The sequence below is a fragment of the Polypterus senegalus genome, chromosome 8, assembly GCF_016835505.1.
Source record: "Polypterus senegalus isolate Bchr_013 chromosome 8, ASM1683550v1, whole genome shotgun sequence".
Taxonomy (NCBI): Eukaryota; Metazoa; Chordata; class Cladistia; order Polypteriformes; family Polypteridae; genus Polypterus; species Polypterus senegalus.
The window spans coordinates 67,164,181-67,191,688 of record NC_053161.1 but is presented as its reverse complement, the minus strand read 5'-3'; the positions used below and the strand labels follow the sequence as shown (position 1 = coordinate 67,191,688).

At 38.5% G+C, this 27,508-nt stretch overlaps 1 protein-coding gene across 2 annotated transcripts in view; it reads left to right on the top strand.

Annotated features, from left to right (window-relative positions):
• Window positions 1-200: 200 nt before the first annotated feature.
• cped1 (cadherin-like and PC-esterase domain containing 1) overlaps window positions 201-27,508 on the top strand; it is a 333,365-nt gene continuing 306,057 nt past the window's right edge. For both annotated transcript variants that reach the window (XM_039761207.1, XM_039761206.1), the window contains exon 1: window positions 201-1,306. In XM_039761207.1, the coding sequence (XP_039617141.1) occupies window positions 1,052-1,306 (255 nt within the window). In that variant the 5' untranslated portion in view covers window positions 201-1,051. The remainder of the gene's footprint in view (window positions 1,307-27,508) is intronic.

Here is a 27,508-nt window from a genome sequence, read left to right as displayed (position 1 = left end):
TTCAGCATTAATTATAACGCACTAAAAGCACCTCAGTATCTAAGCACACAACTTTTTAAAGTATTCTTTGTATCTTTATTGCCAAAGCAAACATCATACGGATAGTTCAGTGTCTTGCGCGGCTTAAAAATCATAATGAGACTCGATACCAAGAATAGAATTCTTTTTTTAAGCAGCTAGTTGACATCGGGACTGACATTTGTAGAGCCTGGAACTTCCTTTGTGACGAAACGAAAGCCTCAGCGAACTTTGTTTAGTGTTTGGAGTGCGCAACCATTCTGGCAAAACAGGCGCAGTTAGCGGTTTGTAATTTCTTTCTTTTTTTTTTTCCTTCCGAGCACAAGAGTCTTTTATTTTCTCCATCTCCACTGCGCCGAAAGGAAGTTACTGTTTACATTTGTGCGATTAACACAAACCAGGTGGAGAGTAAAGGGAGGAGAAAATATTCACTCGTCTGTCAAAGCGAATCATCTGTCAAGGGAGTTCGGACATCTCGCGCGTTTTGCTGGACTTTTAATTTCACAGAATACATATATATATATATATATATATATATATATATATATATATTTTGTACACCTGAAAAAACGATTCAAATATTTCGCCGGTTTAAAAAATATGAAAAACGTTTTGTTTGGAACTTTGACTACGGAGAAAATGTGCGTGTAACTGTCAAATCTGCACAGAGAAGCCTTGTATCTAGCTGGAGTCATGAGGTAGAGTAGGGGGGTTGCGGGGAGGTTTTAATTAGCAGTCCATTAGAATCCCTCTGCAGTTTTTTTTTTTTCCAAGATAACCATTTTTGTGTTACATTTGAACGCCAGGATTACATCAAAAGATCTTGGAGCTGAAGAACGCATGGGTGCTTGCGATGAATCATTGTGACCGTTACGGATAAACTTGCGCTCCATACTTTATGGTGGTTCTCTGAAGACTAAGAGCAAACGTCATGAAACTGAGTGATCTGCTAACTTATAATGTTACTTACTTTTTCGTATAAGTAGTAGCAATGCCCAGGAGGATCGTTAACGCGAACCAATGTCTCTTTTAAATGAACAACCTTAATGTGGGATTTGGGCACAGGGTGGCGATGCGCTGCAGACGCGTCCAGTTGTGTCGCCGCCGTCCGCTGTTGCTTGTGGCACTACTGCTCTGCCTGTTCTACCAGACTCTGATGACGGCACGTACTCGGTTTTTTAAAACAAGCACCGACCCGGAAAGCGTCCGGAACGACTCAAAGCAAAGTGACACTCGGGAGGATTACGCCAAGAAGACCTGGAGGGAAGTTTTGCAGAGCCTGAGCAGAGTGAGTATTAAACGGTTACCGTGCCTGCCTATGCCAGTAAACTGTACCCTGAAGTAGGCTGCGTCTTTTTCAGTGATCTCATGCTTGCACAAATACATGTATACTTATATATATGCACATCTGTAACGAGTGGCATCGCCTTTTGAGCTGCAAAATTCCAGGGAGATTTCCAAAGTGGGTATTTTCTGTAACGCACGTGTGATGCATTTCATCAAGTGCAAGTCTGAAACTGTACATATTCACCGTTTCGTGTCTTTTTAAGTTTATACATTGATATATGTTGTATTGAAACATCGGATATTCGTTCGACGAGGTTTGTTTACATATTGTTAAACACTCAATACCTCAGTAATTAATTCAAACAGTCGATCCTTAGAATTCATCCATCCATTATCAAAACCATCAGCATCGCCGAAGAATCTTAGCAAATCAGGCAGCTTGTCCCGCGAAAACAGCGAGCTGTGTGTCCTTAGGCATTATTGTCACTCATGGCGTGGACAGCACATAAGTTTTTGAACAGACCCTCTAAGTAGGTTTCTTACAGAATGGCGATCGAAAGTCTGGAAGCGGAGATCGATCTTATGAATATTGTGACAAAAATCGCCTTAGTGTCTGGAAAGGCAACTTTTCGATAAGCAGTTTGGCGAACTTCTCGTAGAGTGAGTGAGCCAGGACTGGGACGGGATGTCTCTTTACCCTATCGCTAGAAGGGACGCTCTTGTGTACTTCTTTAGAATGGTTTACTGTCTTTATAATCTGCGAGCTGTCTGCAGAGAAGGTGCAGTTAGGGCATCCAATCATCTTACCATGCGCGTCTTTGGGACGTTGGAGAAAAACCGGAGCACCTGGAGGCAAATCCGCACAGGCACAAGTGAGCATCCAGCCGGCAGTGACCTGCATACCACCCTTGTGAACAAGGAGTCAGAAGTAAAAGCCATTGAAAGAATACAGCAGATGTCAAAGAATAAAGCCAAAGGCATTGTTGGAAAAAAATTAAAGGACAGGTATTAGCTCTTCTTTTATTGCAAAAAAAAAAAACGGAGTGGAGTCGCTTTTTTGGTTTAGTGGAGAGAAAGTGAGGTTTGCATATAAATTTTTTAGTTTCTAAATATATTTAGATAAAACCATTATGGAACAGCATACAGTAAATGTATAAAATGTTATCAATTTTAAAACTTCTGTTTCTACTTATAATTACATAACCCATTAGCACAGCGGTAGCACTGCTCCCTCACAATGAAAAGATCAGGGTTTATGTTCTGAGAGGGATAGTTGATGGTCAAAATATTTTTACTTTGGAATCTTTTTGTGTAGCCAATTTAAAAACTTGTGTTTATACTGGTAATTATTAAACTCATAGTAATTAAAAAAGTTTTAAATGTAAAGGAAAATTTAATTAACTTACTCATTGGAGTGTGGTGGATCTACTTAATTTAAACAGAATTGACATAACTCAAAAACCTTGTTGCAATCTGTTGTGTTATTTTTGTTGACTTGAAATATTTGTTTTTAGATTTTAGCAAATCATCAACTGAATAATTATAACAACTTAAATAAAGATTGGCTTCACCGGGACAGTTTAAAATATTTAACCAATAACAAGATAAATAATCTTTGAACAGGCAACTGCGTTATAAATGATTTTCATAAGTTTGTTGCTATTTGGTTCAAGTTAAGCAGCACTTTAATTAAAGAAAAATGTAAAGTTACAGTGCATCCGGAAAGTATTCACAGCGCATCACTTTTTCCACATTTTGTTATGTTACAGCCTTATTCCAGAATGGATTAAATTCATTTTTTTCCTCAGAATTCTACACACAACACCCCATAATGGCAACGTGAAAAAAGTTAACTTGAGGTTTTTGCAAATTTTTTAAAAATAAAAAAATTGAGAAAGCATATATACATAAGTATCCACAGCCTTTGCCATGAAGCTCAAAATTGAGCTCAGGTGCATCCTGTTTCCCCTGATCATCCTTGAGATGTTTCTGCAGCTTAATTGGAGTCCACCTGTGGTAAATTCAGTTGATTGGACATGATTTTAAAAGGCACACACCTGTCTATATAAGGTCCCACAGTTGACAGTTCATGTCAGAGCACAAACCAAGCATGAAGTCAAAGGAATTGTCTGTAGACCTCCGAGACAGGATTGTCTCGAGGCACAAATCTGGGGAAGGTTCCAGAAAAATTTCTGCTGCTTTGAAGGTCCCAATGAGCACAGTGGCCTCCATCATCTGTAAGTGGAAGAAGTTGGAAACCACCAGGACTCTTCCTAGAGCTCGCCGGCCATCTAAACTGAGCAATCGGGGGAGAAGAGCCTTAGTCAGGGAGGTGACCAAGAACTCGATGGTCACTCTGTCAGAGCTCCAGAGGTCCTCTGTGGAGAGAGGAGAACCTTCCAGAAGGACAACCATCTCTGCAGCAATCCACCAATCAGGCCTGTATGGTAGAGTCACCAGACGGAAGCCACTCCTTAGTAAAAGGCACATGGCAGCCCGCCTGGAGTTTGCCAAAAGGCACCTGAAGGACTCTCAGAACGTGAGAAACAAAATGATCTGGTCTGATAAGACAAAGATTGAACTCTGTGGTGTGAATGCCAGGCGTCACATTTGGAGGAAACCAGGCACCGCTCATCACCAGGCCAATACCATCTCTACAGTGAAACATGGTGGTGGCAGCATCATGCTGTGGGGATGTTATTCAGCGGCAGGAACTGGGAGACTAGTCAGGATAAAGGTAAAGATGACTGCAGCAATGTACAGAGACATCCTGGATGAAAACCTGCTCCAGAGCGCTCTTGACCTCAGACTGGGGTGACGGTTCATCTTTCATCAGGACAACGACCCTAAGCACACAGCCAAGATATCAAAGGAGTGGCTTCAGGACAACTCTGTGAATGTCCTTGAGTGGACCAGCCAGAGCCCAGACTTGAATCCGATTGAACATCTCTGGAGAGATCTTAAAATGGCTGTGCACCAACGCTTCCCATCCAACCTGATGGAGCTTGAGAGGTGCTGCAAAGAGGAATGGGCGAAACTGGCCAAGGATTGGTGTGCCAAGCTTGTGGCATCATATTCAAAAAGACTTGAGGCTGTAATTGCTGCCAAAGGTGCATCGACAAAGTACTGAGCAAAGGCTGTGAATACTTATGTACATGTGATTTCTCAGTTTTTTTTATTTTTAATAAATTTGCAAAAACCTCAAGTAAACATTTTTCACGTTGTCATTATGGGGTGTTGTGTGTAGTATTCTGAGGAGAGAAATGAATTTAATCCATTTTGGAATAAAGTTGTAACATAACAAAATGTGGAAAAAGTGATGCACTGTGAATACTTTCTGGATGCACTGTAGTCTGTTAATAAAGGTAATTAAGTTAATTTAATAAATTCATAGCAAAAAAACAATGTGCTTTCAGCAACGTGATGTGACTGCAATTTCCATTTAACTGAAGATGAGAACCCTTACCTAGGGTTGAACTTCTGGCTTCTTCCCAGGTTCTTTGCACTTATGAACATTATAAACATTAAACTACAACATATAACCAAATACTAACTCGAAGTAAAAGCAAATGTGGCAAGTGAATTTTGCTAAACATCTGCCCAGATCTGATGCATGACTGCAGTAATTGTGTGACTGAGTTAAAGTAGATTACGAAAGTCACCCGCGGTTTTTCTTCACCAGGTTATCCTAGCAAAACTCTTGTTTCTGCTCTCCTTTGCTTTAATAACAGGCTGAGCTGAGCAGCCCAAATAATGATGCTGCCTACAAATTGCAATTACAGCCCACTGACTTAAGTGCCATCTGCCTAGCTGTCCAGTCCAATGGTATCTTTCATTGTTTAGCTGGCGACTCCCAAGGTTTTTATGTGTTCACTAGAGTGAGTCATCTGGTCTCCCTGGTCCTGAAAATACTGTGTTTGATAAAAGCTAATAACAAGGGAACTGGATAACAAATAAAAGTAAATTAAGCAAGAAAAATAAAAAAAAAACTTGGTCACCCTATTGAGCCTAGCTATTACAAAGTTTTTAATCCTGTCTAACAGGCAGTTTTTAAACAAAATAAAATGAAATTTACTTAATGCCACTACTCAGCCTCTCCCACTCAATACCTGTGGCTGCACTTCCTTATGCCACTTAAACCCATGCCCTTCTCAAGTCAAAGGCTCTCAGGCTAGCCCCACCTAGTCAACATATATGAGATGTCTTCCATTCCCATTGGACATACTTCTGGATCAGGGGCTAATTCCTGTTTGGGGAAGGGACACCCAGAAGTACCTAGTATCCATGAATCTCTCTAGAAGGCCTGTCTATAATATATAGCTGGGTCCCTTTTTGTAACACATAGCTCCTTGCTGTCCTGAACTGAGCTGATCCTTACACAATGAAATATGGAAGTAGGTTACAATATCTTACCACACAAATGATGAGTTCTAATAAAACATTTCTAAAACTGAATATAAGCTTTAATTCACATTAGAAATTTACAACAAAACCAGTCGGAGCTGCTAATATTACTGTTGGGCTCATCATTTTAAGTGAAGGAAGTAAATGGAATGCCCTCATACTGATATACTGACTTCCATAGATGTAAATATGAGCAGAGTTACCCCACTATAAAACCATTCCCTTGTCTTAACACCTAATGGATGGGATCCCCTGAAGTGTCCTGTGTGGATAACCTAAAGCATTGTGCTAACCCTTTCTCATCTGAGAACTGATTTGCAAGTGCTGAAGCTACATCCCTGCTCATTTCAGTCATGTGAGTTGCTTAATTAAAGAGAGCCAACTCATACCCAAATTTATACTCAGTCATACAGAATGTTAGCTTGGTGTCCACAGTTCATTTAGTTTTACAATATGGGATGGGATTCAAACCTAATGTCCAAGAGCTGTAGGGCATCCACTATGATCACTGTCACAAATAGCAATAGGAAACAGACTGACTATGTTTCCAAAAACATCATCACAAGGTGGGTCTGTATTTGCTCTATTTTGAAAAGAAAAAGAAAATTAATAATCAGGAGACTAAGTAGTATTTTGTTTTTGCTGATTTACACTAATAATTCTTGCCTTTCGTATGGTTCCACAGAATCATTCCAGATGAAATCAATAAAAATCACAACTTCTGACTAAATTATCCCTCCATCCATTATCCAACCCACTATATTCTAACTACAGAGTCACGGGGGGTGTGCTGGAGCCAGTCCCAGCCAACACAGGGAGCAAGGCAGGAAACAAACCCCGGGCAGGGCGCCAGCCCACTGCAGGACTAAATTATTATTGTCAAAAATATATTAAATAATGGCTTATCCCTTGTTCAAGGAAGGAGCCAGAGATGAACAGGATGATAATCCATCCATCTCTCCAACCAGTTTTGAATCTGCTCAGTCCAGCTTAGATTTGAGGGAATCCTGAGCCTGTCCTAGCAATTCTGAGCAATTGGGGAATCAATAAAACATCCATTCATTTTTAGCATTCTGAAGAGTGGAGAGGAAACCAGAAGTATTTAATAAAAAAAATGACTAGGCAGTAAAATACAATAAAATAGCAATTTATGATCAAAGGTAACATAAAGTAACATTCTCAAACCACTTTACACCAATTTAGGGTCACAGGGTACTGGAGCTCATCCCAATTGTCAGCTTTGAGTGAATGGCACAACCCATTCTGGGTGGCAACTGATCCATCACAGATAATTTTCATTACGTAAACAAAAATCAGTAGACTGATGATGTGATTTGCAGAGTTACAGGGACCATATGTTGGTTTGCTGACCTGGTCAGTGTCTAAGTAGAGTAGGTGTGTTCTCTTTGTGTTCATGCAGGTTTCCTTGGGGGCATACAGTTTCCTGCCACATGCCAGCATTGTGTGTTAGGCTACATTTACTCTGCAGCTAAAATTCCTTGGTGACTCTATACTGACCATGTCTGTGTACTGTGTGATGGACTCATTCAGGGCTCGTTCCTGTCTTGCATGTGGCACTGCACTTATACACTCATTGGGCTTTGGCTCCTGTATTAGAAAAAGTGAGCCCACACAATGTATATGAAATAAAGGTTTATGAAATAGTCTAAAATCTGTACTATAAGCTAAAAAAACAACAAAATAATCTTTGAATTTTTATTAATGTTAATATTATGGATGACTTAAGCAATATTAAAGGTTCTAGGGTCAAGGAAAACTTTGTTGTCCCATTGCAGGAAACAGTTTGGTCATATGTATCGTAAGCAGATGTAAAAAAAAAACAGACTATAGTAAAGAAAGAAGGAAGAAAAAGGAAAAGTAGAGTATATATCTTAAATACCTTGTAAATAATGTGTGCACTGTTATGGCTGTGAAGATACTAACAGACCTTCACACTCTTAAGAGACAAAATGCCATTCTTAGCTCTAATAACCTGTGTGAAATAAAAAAAAAATCTGAACAAACTACCAAAAGAGTTTAGCTTATTAATACTTTAAATAAATAATTTGTTAATAAAAAGGAATACAGAATAAAAAGAACAGCTAAGAAACCAATTCAGTAATGAACCAAGGGAGATACAGTAACAAGAATTAGCACTTTACTAATATGCTAAAAAATAGTAAAGGAAATTTTATAATCAGGACCTGAAACAGAAAATGGGTGTCTTATTATTATTATTATTATTATTATTATTGTTATTGAAGCAAATACAGTTTTTTTTTCAACCTCCTTTTTGCTCGATCAGCTGGTGTCTGGGATGCTGTTGCTGCCCTGCCATGTGAACTGCATCTCGCACGGTTCTTTGAATGTTTAAAAACCTGTACAGCAGCTGTCTTTGTCATCTGCTCTTTGTCTTTTATTTCCGGCCCCAGGCGTGGTTCAATCTGCTGGCATAAAGTCTCGTCTCGCAGGATGTGAGTTCTTAATATTTTAGCTTATAATTTAAAAACGAAATAAGAATCTGAAAATCTAGCAACATCACATTAAAGAATGATACCAAACATATATATGTAAGTTTTAAAATAAGCCTGATTTAATGCGTGACAAAAAAAAGTGACATAAAAACGTCACATAAAATCATTGCACAAAATCGTTGCAATTTTAGGCTTAGGATTTTATATATAGAGAGTAGATAACAACTCCAAAGCAAAGGAATAGGAGGACCAGGCCCCTCATGGACCCCGTGATCATCAGAGGCGACTGTGCGCAGAGGGTGCAGACCTATAAATACCTGGGAGTGCAGCTGGATGATAAATTGGACTGGACTGCCAATACTGATGCTCTGTGTAAGAAAGGTCAGAGCCGACTATACTTTCTTAGAAGGCTGGCGTCTTTCAACATCTGCAATAAGATGTTGCAGATGTTCTACCAGACGGTTGTGGCGAGCGCCCTCTTCTACGCGGTGGTGTGCTGGGGAGGCAGCATAAAGATGAAGGACGCCTCTCACCTGGACAAACTGGTGAGAAAGGCAGGCTCTATTGTAAGAATGAAGCTGGACAGTTTAACATCTGTGGCAGAGCGACGGGCGCTGAGCAGGCTCCTGTCAATCATGGAGAATCCACTCCATCCACTGCACAGTGTCATCTCCAGACAGAGGAGCAGCTTCAGCGACAGACTGCTGTCACCGTCCTGCTCCACTGACAGACTGAGGAGATCGTTCCTCCCCCACACTGTGCGACTCTTCAATTCCACCCTAGGGTAAACGCTAACATTATTCAAAGTTATTGTCTGTTTTTACATGCATTTTTATTACTATTTAATTTAATATTGTTTTTTGTATCAGTATACTGCTGCTGGATTATGTGAATTTCCCCTTGTGATTAATAAAGTATCTATCTATCTATCTATCTATCTATCTATCTATCTATCTATCTATCTATCTATCTATCTATCTATCTATCTAATAATAATAATAAGACAAACACATTTTCAAAAGACAAACAAAAAAAAATCCCAAAACAAAGCCTCAAGATTATATGTACTAAAAATGAAGATTTAAAAGGATATAACATAATGAAACAAAAACCTTAATCCTCAGAGGACAGCTGTTGTGAAGAAGGGAATGCCAGTCAATGGCTTAGCAAAGAATGAGACTGCAGCAGCTTCTTGTGTTGCACATCAAGTCACTGCAATAATAAAACACAGAGGCCCCACCCCGCCAGGTTTAAGTGATCAACAAAAGTTAAAAATTCATGGCCCTAACTGATTTGCTGACAGACTGACATGAAATTCTTAGCTATTTCTAGAAAGCCTCATTGAAATGTTTTTCATTATTTGAAGAAGGCCAAGAACAATCCGGCCTCACTGGAAAAGGAATTTATTTCTGAAAGAATCTGAGAAACCGCATTTAGTGGTCGGAAAGGTGAGTTTTTGTGTCAGTCTACAAGAGGCTGCAGAATAACGCAGATGATAGCAAGTGCAAGTCATTGTTTGATGAGGTTCAAATCTCACCTGTCTCCTTTTGTTTTTCATCTTGATCTTATTTATATTTCATATATAAAAATATATTCAGAAGTATTAATACTACTTAAATGTTATCAACAATAGTGAGAAAAGCGCTATATAAATGCAAAGAATTATTATTATTAACAATGAAACATTCTTTATTTCTATAAACGTATATCTTATCAGGAAAAAAGTATTCTCCCACATTGTTCCGAAAAATGTAAGATATTGATACTGTTCAGTCTTCTGTTTGTTGCGTATTAAGACAGCTGTTTATTTTATATTTTATTGTCTGGATGCATAGGATTATCACTCCTGTTCAAAAGTCATTACTATTCCGCAGATTTCTCTTTTTAGTATGTACTATTATGATAACTGTTATCCATTTCACAAGAAACATAAAACAGGTTTCAGCATGCAAGCTTTCGTTATTACCAGTAATATACAATTTAAACGCACATCTAATTTCATGAAACCTGTTGTACCCATATTAATCTTATATGAGCTACCATTTAAGTTTAAACTACCTAATGTATATACTATAAATTAATGTTTAGCACTTCTGTCTTTCCTCATAGGCAGAGATTATGAAGTATAAATTATTATTAAACGATCTGAGAAAAAAGTAAAAGCATAAACTCTGTTATACTACTAATGTGGCTCAGATCTTCCTAGAAATGGCTTTTGTCCTGCTTGACCATATTTTGTAAAGATTTTCACTTTAAGAAGCACATTGCGTAAGCAGCATGGCCTAGTGGCTGAGGTGTTGGATTGTAGACCAGTCTATTGCACACCTCTAAACTATATTGTGACTCAGAGCAAGTCAATTAATTTTCTTGTTATCCAAAGATTAAAATATATCAGAATAACTGTACGAAATCCGTCTTCTTGTCGAGCCCCTCAGGATGGTATACGCTGTAGGAAATTAAACAAAGAAAGAAATTAAATACATTCAAAACTGCTTTGTAAAGTAAGCCTAATCTGCCATAGATGATTCTGTATTTTTATTTTGTATTCTTAGCATACTTCTTAAATGTTGATTTTTCCAAAGATAAAAGCATATTCTGAAGTGTTTTAAAAATAACCTGAAGTAAGTAACTGCTAGGTGTCCCTGTTTTTGGAGCCTTTGTGCTGCTTTATTCCACATGCCGACATACTGAAGACACTGACTGTGAGGGTTAAAGGGAGCGACAGCTGACTTTAGTCAGCAGTCAACTGTAATTACAGTCCGGCAGCCTTCTAAAAAGGTACAATTCTGCCCTATAAAAAGCTTGCCGTTTGATGATTTGCTGTGATTTCAGAGGCAGTGCAACTCACTGGCTTAACACCCAGACCATTGTATGTGGCTGGCCAGAACTCTTAACTGTCCAGTTATAGAAATATGTGACAATTGTACTCTAAACATCCCAGGTCATAAGACAGTATTCACTGAAAATTGTTTCTGTGTAAAGTATGATTGTAATATACGTTAATCAGAAGTTTGCTATATTAGTTGCACGATTATATTTTGCTCAGTGTCAGTTGATCACTATAAGATACACAAACTGTTCATATCTATTTATAAATTGTAGGTATTTATTATATTATGGGATCACTGTATCAGTTATTTTAATCCTGTCACTGGCATGCCGCTTTCTTTTTTGGTGTTCCTGTCGCTGGATGTCACCTGTTTCATCTGAACAGCAGGTGTTGGTGAGTTTTGCAGTATCAAAGTTAAGTGGTCAGTTCAACTATTCCTTTCAGTTAGAGTGGAGCTAGCCTACAGTCCAGTCAGAGATTGGGACTAAAAGGAGAAACATTACAAACCCATTATAATATAATACAATATGTATGATGACCTTAATTTCCAAAAGAATCAGCCGTACCTTGGTGGAGACTGTCAGAAGAATAGGTGGGGACACTGTGCTGTAAAAATGGTGCCATCCTTTGATTGAGATGTGGTCATGATAGATCCCTGGGCATCCTTCATAAGAAGCAGGATGTATCTCGATGTCCTGGCTGAACTGCCCATCAGTGCCTAGTAATTCTGGCCCCCTAATCATCCCCTCTCCCTAGTTGGTTTTCTCTCTCACCACTTTACTGCCTAATAGCTAATGTGTTTTGAGCATACTGGTGGGAAAATGGCTGCAGTCACATCATCCAGGTGGATGCTACACATTAGTGGTGGTTGAAGTGGCTGCCCACTCACTATGAAAGCACTTTGTGTAGTGAAAAAGGTGCTATATAAATGTGAAGAATTATTATTATTTTAAAGACTCATTTAGCCTGTGCCTGTGTTTGCCACAAAACTATTGATGTAACCAGGATGAGCTCCTCACATTTACCAGATTTTGGCTATAGGACTGTAGTTGGCAAGATGCATTTTTTTAATGAACAATTTTTATAAACCCACATACCATTTACATGAAGGCGTGAGCTGTGTTTGAGGTGACCTTTACAATAAGAGTTTCAAAGTTGTGTTGCTTGCACCTCATCTTTTTTTTCCTTTACTGTGTCTGGCAGTAGAGCAGCTATGCCTTTCAGGCAACACCAAGCTGCTTATAAAAATGGTAGGTAAATGTAAAATAAAAAGTTGATAAATTTGTTCACGTCTGGAAGTAAATTGAAGGTTTGCCAAACATTGTTCAAAACAACTTTATACACAGAATACAGAGTCACAAATGAAGCACAGGAAATCCAAGTGCCTTGCCCAGTTTTGGCACACTAGGTCAGGGTGGAGACTGGACAACCATCTGCTTTGCAATCCAGTACATTAGCTGCTAAGTTCCACTGTGTGCTAGGAAAAAATAAACTAAACATCAAAACATTTAGTCCATTCTTTAAAAACAGATCTCACTTTCCTCTGTATCCCAAAACAAAAACCTTTGTTTACTAAGTCGATCTTGATGATGCTGTTTTGAGCCAGAGGTCTCCCTCAAGACCGTGTCTTCACCACCACGTTGGACCTGGACCTGAAGCTCATGCCACTTCTACTTTGACTTGAATATCTTTCATTTACCCTCTACTGCTCCCTTCAACTCTTTTTTCATTGACTTGATATTTACTTTTACAAGTTTCCAAAACTGATATGTTGACATATTTTTCAACTGAATAGATATGAAAGTTCAAAATAAGATGATGAACCCGAAAGACGAAAAGACAGATGACCATAAACTTAAAAGTGAGAAATAAAGAATCACACCGCAGTAGACTACTGAAAATTTTCATAAAATAGATTCTGTATAGAATGGAAATAACTGAGGAGTCCCTGCAAATGTAATTGTAAAGGGGGATTTTACGAATGAGCACAGTAAAGGACAAAGTCACTAGCAAGATTTATGAGTGCTGAAAGCTGACAATTTTTTCTTTTGCGCAGGCGATGTGTTACATACTAAGGAGAAGCTCAAAGCTTTCTGAAGCTGTGATTAATGACAGAAACCTGTCTCAGTATGCATGTGGGCTGAATCCATATTTAGTACCACACTTGGGCCTTAGCACTGTGCCATGATGCTGCCGCACTCTATTGAACAGGCAAGTGTGGTCAAGCATTCACCATGATACACCAAAATGGCTTTATTTTGATGGACGTCCAGACTTTTAATCACAGAATAAACTTACACTGTATGAAATAGCGTAGTACTTGTGATTAAGTTATAGGAAGAAATGAGAGCCATAGCAAAAGCAGGTCAGGAGCAAGAAGATCAGTGGTCAATGTAATGTTTCAGTCAGGGTTTTCCCCTGGCTGGGGTTCAAAAGTCGTGTTTCTTGCCTTTTTTTTGTCAATTTTTGTGCCATTTATCTATGTTAATGTTTCTTTTGTTTATTATGTGCATTATTCTTTGCTTTTGTCTTTAATTATGAAATGCCTTGTTTATGTCCCATATGTTTTGAGGGTTGTTCCCCCAAGAGATGGGGCCATTGGCCAATTGCTGCCAGGAACTGCCCTCCTCCCTGTAAAGCTGGAGAGCCTCCAATAATTCTTGGCAGATCATTTCAAATGTGCTACGGAGTTCTTGGTGACTTCAGTACTTGTTTGCTGTGCCTTTGCTTATTGTAATTTATGGAAATACAGTGGGATGCAAAAGTTTGGACAACCTTTTTAATAGTCATTATTTTCCTGTATAAATCGTTGGTTGTAACGATAAAAAATGTCAGTTAAATATATCATATAGGAGACACACAGTGATATTTGAGAAGTGAAATGAAGTTTATTGGATTTACAGAAAGTGTGCAGTAATTGTCCAAACAAAATCAGGCAGGTGCATAAATTTGGGCACCACAAAAAAGAAATGAAATCAATATTTAGTAGATCCGCCTTTTGCAGAAATTACAGCCTCTAAACGCTTCCTGTCGGTTCCAATGAGAGTCTGGATTGTGGTTGAAGGTATTTTGGACCATTCCTCTTTACAAAACATCTCTAGTTCATTCAGGTTTGATAGCTTCCGAGCCATCCGTTCCAATAATTAGTTCTAAAAGTTTTGGAATCAATAAAATGACAACGGTGCCCAACTTTATGCACCTGCCTGATTTTGTTTGAACAATTATTGCACACTTTCTGTAAATCCAATAAACTTCATTTCACTTCTCAAATATCACTGTGTGTGTCTCCTATATGATATATTTAACTGACATTTTTTATCGTAACAACCAACGATTTATACAGGAAAATAATGACTATTAACAAGGTTGCCCAAACCTTTGCATCCCACTGTATTTTGTCCTTTAGTTTGTTTCTTGAATTCACCTTAGGATTATGTACTGAGGCTGTGTTTGCTTTAGATTGCCTTGCCTTCTCGAGGAACTCCTTTTCGTGCTTAAGAAATTTTTGTTAAAAATAAGTCTTCCATTTTATTTAAGATTTTTCAAGGCCCTTTTTGTTTCTATTTGGGGTTTTGACAGTAATTCCCCTAGTGGGCAATTTTGGAAGTATTTATGGGAGGTATGTGCTTTTGGGACTCCCAGTTCACGAGAGGTAAAAAGGAAAGAGGGTTATTCAACAATGGATAGAGTACAACTCAAGAAGAGCTATGAGCAGGAAAAGGAACATGTGGCAAAATTCAAGAGACAAATAAAAAGGCCAAAAAATCTTGAAAATCTTTAAAACTGAAACATAAGGATAAAATCAGTTAGTGAATCACACAAGAGACATTAGAGTACAGTGTTATGCCTTTTTTATATTGGAGTTCCTGTGGGTGTGGGTGAAGGGCAGAGTCAGTCTGAGGTTAGTAATGTCAAGAGTTCTGAAGAAGTTAGACAAATTCCCATCTCCCCTAGTTTCCCCCAACATTCCTCCTGTGAATCCTTTATCTTACTCTTCCGTAGATAGTGCTGATGGAACACACTCTGGATGCCTGGTTATACTGGAATACTTCAGTAATTAAGATATTTAAAGTTACAGCTGGAGCCAAGAGCATAAGGAAATGCAAGGTGTTGAAACGTCAAAGAGAAGCAGAAGGTGTGGAAAAAAAGACAAAAAACAAAGAGTCATCCGTGCTTGCTTAGTGTAAGGGACCTGAAACACTGGAATGAGCAGATGAACCAGTAAAAATATCAGCCTGTTTGTATTTGTAGACATTTATTTTGTGTTTTTTATGTGGCCACCTTGACCTCAAGGTGTAACTTCTGAGTAAAATTACAGTTGATCTTAAGCAGTGATGTGATGAACCATCTTTGTGTCTGGGACAATGCCACACAAACCACTGTTAGTCTTTGCAGTTGTGGAAAGTATACTTCAATTCATTTTGCTTTTAGTATTGTGTAATGACCAAAATGGCATTTAGCACCAATCAATAAATAAAAATATATTCTTTACGAAGTTCAGGTTTGTCTGTTGTGAAGGAAAAAAGTGGAATTCACTACTGGATTGTTACTGATACTGAATCTAATTGTGAATATGAAACCTTTCACTAACTAAAACCTCCGCAGGGAAAAAAGAACATATGATCTGTTAAGAATGTACTAATTACTAGGTTTGACGTGGTATGAATTTGCTGAGAAATACAAGATGATACTTGTAGTTTTACCATAGTCTAAATACAGTATCATGAGGTTGACTGGCACATCTAAGTATTTTTGTTGGTGTGTGCCAGTGTGCGTTTGATAACGGGTTGCTGACCCATCAGTGTGGGTTTCTTAGTTTTCATCATGGTGGATGAATGGATGCAAGATGGCAGGACTAAAACTTCAAACTATTCTCCCCCTGATATTTTATTCATTCTTTTAGAGGTCTTCGACAAGCCAGTTTTGATCTTGGCACTACAGTTATTAGGTATAAGGCAGGAATCAAACCTGAATATCTGAACACTTTAGAGTTGCCAGGTAGTCTACCCTCCACATGTTTGGGATGTGGAAAGAATACAGAATGTCCATAGAAAACACTCAAGGAAGATATGCTAAATTCACAGGATGTGTGCCAGAACTGGATAAATAATATATAGCTTGTTTTATTTTTATCTTTATCTTTTACCACTGCAATGGTTATGTCATTTGTTTATTTTTCATGTGGATTTCCATTTTGGTGTGACTAAGTGCAATGACTCTGTGTGTTGCTAGGCACATGCTGCTCATGCAGCATTGTGTGTGACTTTATGGTGGTCATTATATTATATTATAAACTGAAACCGTGGGGAACAAGACAAAAGAAGAATCTGGCCACTTCTACAATGATCCCTGTGTAACTGAATATCAAAAAGACAGTTAACGTAATAAAGCAAGTGCAAATTCATTGACAACACCTGGTTTGCACAAAGTGTCAGGCTTGTAACTGCGTCAAAGTGCGAGCTCAGTAGCACTAACTGGTTCAGTTATGAACACTCTCTTCCAGTGTTTATATACTGTGGGATTCTAGAAGGGGTGGACATACTGTACATAGAAGTGACCTCAGTTGGTCTCTTTGGGTTCCCCATGACTTCAGAGGCAAGAGGAGAAAGTATTAGTGACCACACATCTGGTGTAGCTTAATACTGCTTACCTTATCAGAGCACTGAAGGTATCCCCTAAGCACTTGTGTCTGACAAAATCTCAAAATGGTAGTGACAATAAAAATAAATAAACAAAAAAAATACCATATAGGTAAAAAATAAGAATAAAAATCAAAACAGACATTATTTATGGAATCTTGACCATGAACACGTCTTAAAACTTTTTGTCTATGACAAGTCAGAGTAATAGAGATCCCTCATATGAAGAATAAGTGTGATATGAGAATCATTAAACAGAGTAATGTTTCCAGTAGCAGTAATCTTATATACAACATTATACCTTCCATATAGAACTGCAGAATGTTTTGATTGCTTATCAGTACACCTAACAAATGCCACTTATACACTAATATTCTTTAACTCATGCCTTATTGCTCCATTTGTAGCACTCACAGGTTGAGTGGCTTGCTTCGAGTCAAATGGCTAGTGAATGGACTGAGATGGGCTTGAAGCTTTGTGGTGTCGAGTCAGAAAGCTGCACTGCACTCTTGCACTCCTTACACAAGGGCAAAGCTAAAACTTCACACTTGAGCTTCTAAATTAGTGCAAATATTTGTACAAAAATAAAATCTACCTGTTTCTTTTGATACCACTTTCAGGGTCAGGTTTGCATTTGTAAATTTACTTTTAAACAAAACCTGAGAAAGCTAAGCGTGCTTGACTGGTATGAAGTGTCCTATGTGATTATGTCTATTTTGTGCCGTGTATGCTGAAGTCCATTACCGTCGGCCATGTTTTTGTTACGTCCCTCGTTGAACCTGATTAATCCAGTACTGACTCATGGAGTGGGGATCAAGACAAAGGAACTGATGCTCCAGTAAAGACTGAATTGAATCAGAAATGAGTTTCTTAATGACTGATTTCTTTGAAAAGTAGTAGCAAAAGAAAGATGATCTATGATCAGCGTTAGGGTTGTTGTTCAAGCTCAGACGGATCCTCTTCATTCAGTTTGCATTTCTTTTAAATTATCCTCCACTCTCTTCTCCTCCTTTAAGAAGCAGCAGCATTTAGATACGGGGCAGGAGGTAGCCAGATATTCTCAACCATCCCACTCCACTAAGAAAGGATTGCAACACAATATTTTTAAGCACTCCATCCATATTATGAACCTGTAGTGTTTTAAAAAGCTTTAGAATGAAGGAATGATTATGCTTTTTAGTAATGGGTCTGTCTTGAACAGCAATCTTTTGCTATCATTAACAAATGATGGTAAACACTGTGACACAAAAAAGAAGCCTGGCCCAGTTTAATTTGAAATGTTCAATTTTAACATGTCCATCTGGTGCAACTTATCCTTTGTGGTATGCTTCTAGCTTTCAAGGACATTTTCATGTAATTTGTTTCATACCATGCAAGTTGTGGTCATATCTTCACCAGAATGCCCTTCATAATGAGGCATTTTCACGCATGGATTAGTTTGTTTCACGGCCCTAACATGTGGTCAGTCTGATGGCCACTAGCATACCATTTCACAATGTATAAACTGTATATTTCTGTGTAAGTTGTATTTTTACAATTGTATGATTTTACTTGGAGCTGCAAGCTTGTTGTAAAATGAAAACAGTTAATAAGATACATAATACATTTCCCATTATCACATTATACTTGTGGGCGCAATGCTTAAGCAACATCATCAGAGTACAATTGTTGAATAGTTGGGAAGGACATGCCCTACAGTAAGATATGCACGAGGAAGTAATTATAACCATTTACCATTTTATTGTACTGAATGACTTTATTGTCATGCCTGTGCTTATAGATGGATAAAGCCACATTAATAATTTACAGCAATATTTGCTTTCCACTCTCAAAATCAGTATAGTTTATAAAGTATTTTAATTTTCCTCTGGATGTTGTGCTGACCAGCGTCATCATTAACACATTAAACACAGCCTTTGCTTTATATAGCACCTTTCCATTGTGAACCCAGCTCCAAAGAAAGTCATAAGTACAGAGAAGCCACTGCTTCCGTGATTTTTGAAGTGGCTTGCTTAGGATCATGCGACATGTCAAGAGCGGGGACTGAACCTGCATCCTTGTGCAGATTAATAAGCCACATGGCCTGCTTTATAATGATCCATAACTGTCATTTTAAAAGAGGAATGTTAAAATAGATTCCACATGTTTCTGAGCATTGGCTTTTGAATGCTCTAATTTTAATAAAATGTTCAACGTCTATGATTTTCCATGCATTATTCAATCAGTCATTGTCCTACCCACTATATTCTAACACAGGGTCCCAGGGCCAATCCCAGGGCGCAAGGCAGGAACAAACCCCAGGCAGGGCGCCAGCCCACTGCAGGGCACACCCACACTAGGGACAATTTAGAATCGCCAATGCACCTAACCTCCATGTCTTTGGGAGGAAACCCACGCAGACACGGGGAGAACATGCAAACTCCATGCAGGGAGGACCCGGGAAGCGAACCCACGTCTCCTTACTGTAAGGCAGCAGTGCTACCACAGCGCCACCATGCTGCCCTCCATGCATTAGTACCATTTATAATTGTTGTAGGCAATGAAACACTTAAATAAGAAAAGCAATCCAAGTAACTCTTTTATTTTTTTCCTTCCATTTCTTTCTCTCCATTTCTAGCCCCCCTTCCTTTTCCACCATTTTAATCCAGACACAACAATGAAATAGCTGTTTACATCACAAACTTAGCTTTGCTGCATGTGCTGGGAAAGTGCTGAAAAGAGGTCCATCTATCCATTCATTTATTTTCTCAAAACCACTCCTTCCCATATGTGGTCATAGCGTATCGTGGCAGAATTAGAAACACGACAAGGACCAACTCTGTGGTAGGATCCCAGTCCATTACAAGGCACACTGACACTTACAACAGGCCATTTAAGATTTGTCAATTACCAGATCATATGAACACAGGGAGAATATGCATACTGAACATCACCAATGGGGGACTAAGGCCACACTGCAACAGATTAAGCTGCGTGAAAGTGTTTACTGTATTAAAAGGTTCTTCCTATTGAAAAGATCTTCATTGTGCAAAATTCAAACAATTTAATAGGTGATGATAAGCTGTATTTAGCAGCCCATGTTCTCTGACAAGCACTGGTTATTGTGGAATGTTGTAAAACATTGATTGGTGAGTGAAACGTTTGATGCAGTGGCAGAGATATTCCTAATATATACTTTCAAAACACTAAGCAATTATAGCAAACAGTTACATATGCAAAATAAACATGTTGGGCATGTTTTAGAGCACTTCATGCTTCCTGCTGCTGACAAACTTTATGGGGATGCAGATTTCATTTTCCAACAGGACCTGGCACCTGCACAAAGTGCCAAAACTACCAGTACCTGGTTTAAGGACCATGGTATCCCTGTTCTTGATTGGTCAGCAAACTCACCTGACCTAGAGGAAGATGCAATACGCCAGACCCAACAATTCAGAAGAGCTGAAGGCCACTATCAGAACAACATGGGCTCTCATAACACCTGAGCAGTGCCACAGACTGATCGACTCCATGCCACACTGCATTGCTGCAGTAATCCAGGGCAAAGGAGCCCCAACTAAATATTGAGTGCTGTACATGCTCATACTTTTCATGTTCATACCTTTCAGTTGGCCAACATTTCTAAAAATCCTTTTTTTGCATTGGTCTTAATTGATATTCTAATTTTCTAAGATACTGAATTTGGGACTTTCATTAGTTGTCAGTTATAATCATCAAAATTAAAAGAAATAAACATTTAAAATACAACAGTCTGTGTGTAATGAATGAATCTAATATACAAGTTTCACTTTTTGAATGGAATTACTGAAATAAATCAACTTTGTCATGATATTCTAATTTTATGACCGGCACCTGTATGTCTAGAGTTTGCATGGTCTATGTATGGGGTTTCCGATATTTCTCTGATAACCCAGAGATGTATGAGTTAGGTTAATGAGCAACTGTTTATGTACCTGTTGTGAGTGTGTCTTGTCATAGATTGGCATCCTGTCCAGATTAGGTGGCTGCATTGTTCAGCTCTGGGTTAAGCAGGTTTGATGATAGCAAACAGGAGTATCAGACCTCAGCTACTATGTGTCCTGCAGTCACACCGCTTATTAAATATTATGAACATGTTTTTCATGGCTTGTTTGAGCAGCATGAGGTGCAGGGCACAAAACAGTGCAGCAAAATGATGAATCATCTGCCCCACTTACACCTTAATAATTGCACATGGCACAGCTCACCTCACCTCTTTTTTTTTTCTTTTTAACACACCAGACTGCTCTTGTTTCCATCAGAAAAGTTTGCTATTTGCTCCCCATACTGAATTTATTAAAGACATGCCAAGGTTAAAGACAAAAACGCATTCCAGGTCAGTGGTCAAAGTGAAACATCTGGAGCACTGCCTGCCCAGCTGTCCTTGAATGTTATTGCATATCAGGCTTGGAGATGCAAAGAGAATATCTAGTTGTTTTTGAGACGTTCAAATGTCTTTTATTTTCTTCATAGATTGCTAAAGCAGCAAGATATTTCTGGTCATTATTTTGTTTTTCCAAAATTCAGACATCAGTGTCTGGATACAGCCATCTTTTATAGCAGCACTGCACTGATGTCACACTTTGTATCACTGCTGGCCTTTGTGGCTAGTAATGTGTGCTGTTGCTATCAGTATAGGAGTGTCCAAAAACAAGTACAAGTTTTATAACAGCCAAAATGATTCCAATAATAATTTCAGGTATAAAACACATTTAATGAGAACCAAACAATGACAAAATAATGTAATGCTTCCAAACAATAAATAAAATACTCTAAATGCTCTTCAGTGACATCCAGATATGAGGATTTAGTCTTTTCTCATGATTATTGTGTAATGGATGGCATGCAGGGTTTTCTATCTCACTCAGCAGCGTTCGTGCATCGCGGCCACAAAGAGCTTAAACAATTCAGCACAAACTTAAAAACGACAAGAGTGAGCTTCCTTGAACGCATTTACTGGACGTACCTCATTGTAAACTGAAATATATACTAAAGAAACCTATCGGTATACAACCAAAGACAATGAATAATGATTTACAAATCAATACATAGCAGACAGTATACATTAAACAATAAAGCTTTAAAATACACTTGCATGGTGAGTGATTTCCACGGTCGGATCGTGAAAAAGAGAAGCACGTAGACAGGTTCAGATTGCTGTGCACCACAACTAACCAGACCCAGGGGTTTATATACCTTAAAGATATGTTTCGGATGTGACCAAAACAAGAGATAAAGAGGTGCTTACATGAGACACATGGGGTGCATTGCATTTAAATGTTCATTATGGGACCTACATGTTTTATGTGAGTTTCATAGACATTTATCACAATTGCAAGACAAAGGGGGAGCACAAATAACAGTAATAGTTAACAGCATGAGGGGCAGAAAACAGAGACTAGCGTCCCTGCTGGAAGGCCCAGGTGGCAAATGGACAGAAAGAGTAGCAGGGTGTTCACTGCCTAAGCCAGGAAGGTGGTAGAAGATGTCAGTGCAGAAGCGGGCATGCTGGCAATTCCCAACCTGGAGGCCAGTATGATGGACGGACAGGAGGAGACAACCTGGCAGGGCTATGTGCCCCAAACATCACGTTAGGTGGCAGCATCCCTGGACAGCACTACCAGTACAGACACCCACAAGGAATGCTGGGAACTATAATCCCAATGGGTCCAGCCTTGTTGGGTTCCAGCAGTGCCACCAGAGGGTGCTGTGGAGATTTGTGATCCCTGCTTTCAGGAATTTCCGCTCAATCCAGAGGTGCTTCCAACAGGTCATGCCCTAACACCGGAAGTATTTAGGTATAAGATAAAAGAAGCTGCTCAGACTCATCCAGGCGACTTAGTGTCAAGTGAAAGACAGACAAGGCTTGCTTGAGGGAGTGGAAGGAGAGGGGAAAGAAGAAAGGAGAAGAAGGCTTATGTTTATATCCCTTTCATGAGATATTTATGTCAATAAACTGAAACTTCTGTCTCTGCAGTTGTGACTGGGATTTGGGCTTCTACAATGCAATACTGGTCACACTGTTTATATTTTTTTGTTTCCAATGATTTCCAGATTATATCCCTTTAGACAATTTTGCATTTTCACTGCATGACAGTAGATGGTGCTGTATAATTCCCTACATTGCTGAATTCATGAAAGCATCCTGACTGCACTACTACTTTCATATCACTAGTAACCGCAAAATGGATCCCTGGTCTCTAACATAATATAGAACTCCTATTTATTCAGCATTTTTATATTTCATGTTAAGAATTTGTTAAAAAACCTTTTTGTTTAATTTAATCTGTTGAACAATATTGTTGTGATTTTTGCTTTTAATTTTTTTTATCATTTTGGTCACATCATTGCTTTGCCATTTTTGTCTATTTTTTTTTTTCCCCAAGAGTGTCACCATTTTATTTTTGTATATTCAATAGACATCTCCATTTTTTAAGTGTTGTTGCTATTCATGGAATGCACATGCCATGAGATCTCTGAGCTCATGACCGCCATGATATTCAAGATAGAGGTTGGGAGCATGCGCTGATTGCAGTATTGCTGCACCCACCACACAATGAACCGCCTGGATTGGGACTCAAGTGCAGTGGGTGACACCTCAACACCACACTGGAACAGTGTGAGGTTCTTTACAATGGCTGGAGTGCCAATCCTACCCCAACCCCCAAGTTTTCCCTGGCACTTTAAATTGAAGGACCTGCTTTCAGGGCTGGGTGAAGATTAACGTCATACCCTGGATGAAGCAATTGCAGGTTAAGGGCCTTGTTCAAGTGCCCAAGACATCTGAACTTTGGTAAAATGTATGAGAGCAAGAGAGCAGCCTTTGAGCAAACAGAAACAAGTGATTTAGAAAGATTTTTTGGTGTTGAATTCAGGTTTTGATTAGTCTAGCATGTTGGTTTTGGTGGTGGTCTCAAATGATCTTTAAAGAAACTTGACTCTTCCTTTGACTTTTAGTCCAATTCAGACCCAACACATCAGAGTGAAAATGTAATTGCATGAGAATGGTGCCTAGCATCTGTCACTGATTGCTTAATCCTGGTTAGATATTGAAGTAAGGTGTATGATTTGAAATCATATTAATCCTATGACAGAAAAAGACTCTAGGGGTAAAAAAAAGCTTTTTACTTTCACTCAATCCGGTTTATCTTACAGAACACTTTCTCAAACCTACTTAATTCAGTTAAATCTTGTGGGGGTCCAAAGGCTTTTCTGAAAACATCGTCCGCAATGCAGAAACTAACTCTGTAATGCCTGTCTACTTTGGGGCTTTTGTAAAAATAATATATTTGAAATAAAAAAAGACACCTGCATACATACAGTATGTTATCACTTGGATTCATTTCTTATTTTTAATCATTGTTCGGAAGCATATTTTCAAATATAATTTTTTGGAGTTGCTCTTTCTAATTCTGATATTCATTTTTTTATTCTGAAGTTTTTTTTTTAATTTAGATGCAAAGTATTCACCTTTTTCTCAGCACCATTTTTTCACTTCCTGGTTATTCTCAAATTGTGGATTACACTAAAGACTTTTGTGGGTGTTTAATTGCTTAAGAAGTGCTGGTTTAGATCCTTACACTTTGGCTTCTCTACTGCATTTCACACTTAGCATTTTACCATCATTATTTGGTTCCATTGACTTCCCAGTTTCAACTTTGGTTTGATATTTTGCTACGTTTCACATTCTGGTCCCATACCAACTCCAAATTGCCTCCTGGCAGAGATGCATATAATACACACATAGATGTATTAAGGGCTTCTATATGCTTATAGTATTTTAAGGTGCCTAATGATAGTAAAGAAAGCAAATGACAATGACTTGTATCTTAGCTATTCTGTTTTGACATTGTGTCTATAACAGAAGTAGGCAGCTCTTGTGCCAGGCTTCCCAAAACAGGATGCTAAAGAACACAAAATCCTGACCTTATGCACAATAAGAAAACAATGGACAAAAGGAAAATGGCAAAGTACAAAATACACAGCAAATCAACAAACCTTTTAGCCTTTGTGGACCTGCCTTTGCAACTGTTGATCTCAGTGACATATCCATTTATCATGCAAACCAGTACTAAAAAGTAACCCTGTTCCCCCCCCTACAGCCATATCACTCAGGACTGTTATCTGTATTCCTCCTGACAGTAAGTACCTGCCTCAAATCAGTTATAAGCTTTTCATCCTGATGTGGCTGTAAACCTCTCCCTTGTTATGATACAGGCCTAATAAACCAAATCATTAAAAGCCTAAATCCTTCAAGGAAGGCCTTAGACCTAAACCCTGCAAAAAGGACAGAGGCATAAAAATATTATATCTTTTATTTTTTGTCATCTCCAGCAGACACAATCGTTTGCAAGTTTTGTGCAAAATGTATTGCTACCTCCTGTTGACAAAGTTGATTAGAACACTGAGGAGGAAAAATTCAGTAACTGAAGTATTGAGAACATCTATATACCTATGTGAATTTCCCCTTGGGATTAATAAAGTATCTATCTATCTATCTATCTATCTATCTATCTATCTATCTATCTATCTATCTATCTATCTATCTATCTATCTATCTATCTATCTATCTATTAGTCCAGTGGATAGCGATGCTTTGTCATTGATCCAGTGTGTTTTGTTTGAATCCTGCAACAGTTTTTTTGTCTATGTAGCATTTACATGTTCTCCCTGTGTGTGGGTTTTTTCCTTCAGATAGTCCTATGTTCCTCTTACATCCCCAGACATGTACAGATTAGATTAACCACCGACTCTAAATTGTCTCCAGTGCAAGTGTGTTTCTGTGGCAGGCTGCCACCCTACCCAGGTCTTCTTCCTATATTGGACCTAGTGCTCATGTGATATGTTCATTTTCTCCACAACCAAGAACTGGATTAAACAGGTCTGTAAATGATTGTCTGATTAAAGACTTTCCACTGGGTGCAAGGTAGGTCCTGACTCTGTATGACGCAGCAGTCCATCAGAGGTCACACCCGTGCATATACAATACTTACACTCATATACACTCAGTCATCCCGGGCTGTTTAGAGTTATTGACTAACTTAACGTGTGTATGTGTAAAGTACTGTACAAACTTGCATACTCAGAGGAAATCTCATGAAAATAGAAGGAAAATGTCAGCCACAGACAGACACCTGACCAGGAATCAAACCTGGGCCCCTGGGGCGGTGAGACAGATGTGCTAACAATTGTGCCACTGTATCAACCTGATAATTAACTTGAAAATAAGTGGCATGGTGTCGAATATTATCTTTTAAGTAATTAACTTATTTAGAAGCTTAATAATTGTAATAGGTGACTTAAATGTGGCCTTGAGCAAGGTGATAAGTCCAGAGGTAGAAATAAGGAGAACACATACCATACCTGTGGCTTTTAATTTACTTTGGGTAAAGGCATTAGTGAATAATTATATAATAATTAAATATTTCACAAATGGGAATTATTTTGCACTGTTGCCTCATAGCCCCAGGTCTGAATGCCAGGCCCAGAGATTGCCTTTGTGGCTTCTACAAGCTAGTATTGCTAACCATTTGCTTTCATATTTCTCATGTCCCTTTGTGAAGCATACATGTTACTGGCTGGTCTTCATAAAATGTATTTATAAGAGTCGCTACATTACCAAGTGGACTGGGTTTCTGAGGAAGAGCCTCTGTGATGCTATAGCAGAATATTTGTCAGAGGATTGTGGTACTGTACAGTGTCTTTCAGGAGAGGCTGAGCATATTCATTTTTGTACTCATTTGTGGTCTTTGTGGTCCCTTAAATCCCAGCCCATCTACGTACATTACATTCTCTGACTTACATAAATAGTTTTTACATGCCTTATTGAGCAAGTCACAGCACACCACTAACAACTGACTGTAAATAGTTTTGTTCATTTCTGCATTCTCATGTCATTCAGGTGAGCAAAATTATTTTGGTATGTGTGTTAGTGGAAACAAAATGTTGTTAATCTCAGTTTAACACATTATGAGAAATAAAACTAATGTATAACTCTTTGAAATATTATTTCACTAGTAGAACAAGCAGACCACTGGTCCTTGGATAAAGGGAATGGACAACAATCAAATTGACATGAGGGTCTAAAATGGATGAGTGTCAAGCTTTGTCTTTGTTGTAGAAAATGGCTAAATTCCATGGTGGTGGTTTGCCCATTGTTTGTAGTGATCATGGAAGCAATAGCACTTACTGTGTTAACATTATAACATCACCAGGTGAGTGTAATATCGGTCGTGAAGCATGGTTTAACTTCTTGGACTGCACCCATCTGTTGTTTTTGTCTTTCATTTTCTTGAACTTGTGTCATATTTTAGGGCTCAGACGTAAGAATTGTAGAAATGAAATCTTGTAGTTTTCAGAGCAAATGAGGAGAGATGTGCTTATTTTCAGGCCTTACAAGTCTTTGACTTAGCAATTTATTAGAATCTATAATGTACGTTTGGCATAGGCTGGAGGTTGGTCTTTGTAGGGGCATAGTCCACCAATATAATGATAAACTTGATTATGAATTCTGAACATGCTGGTACCATTTCATGGAGGATTATCAATAGAGGGTAGAAAAAATAAGGAGCTGTGTATGTGTTGTAAATCGTCCAATTCAGACCCAGCTAAGTTGCATGCACTACCGAGTCTCTGCTGGCTGTGAAAAGGAGCAGCAGCCCAATTTCCAAGCCACCATGGCCTGACCTTTCAATTCATGGGACATGTTATCATGGCATAAGCTGTCTATTGATACCAAGGTGAAGATTCAAGGACCAACCGTGCGTGGATTTTTGAGTGACAGACAACACTTAGCATTTTATATATATATATATATATATATATATATATATATATAT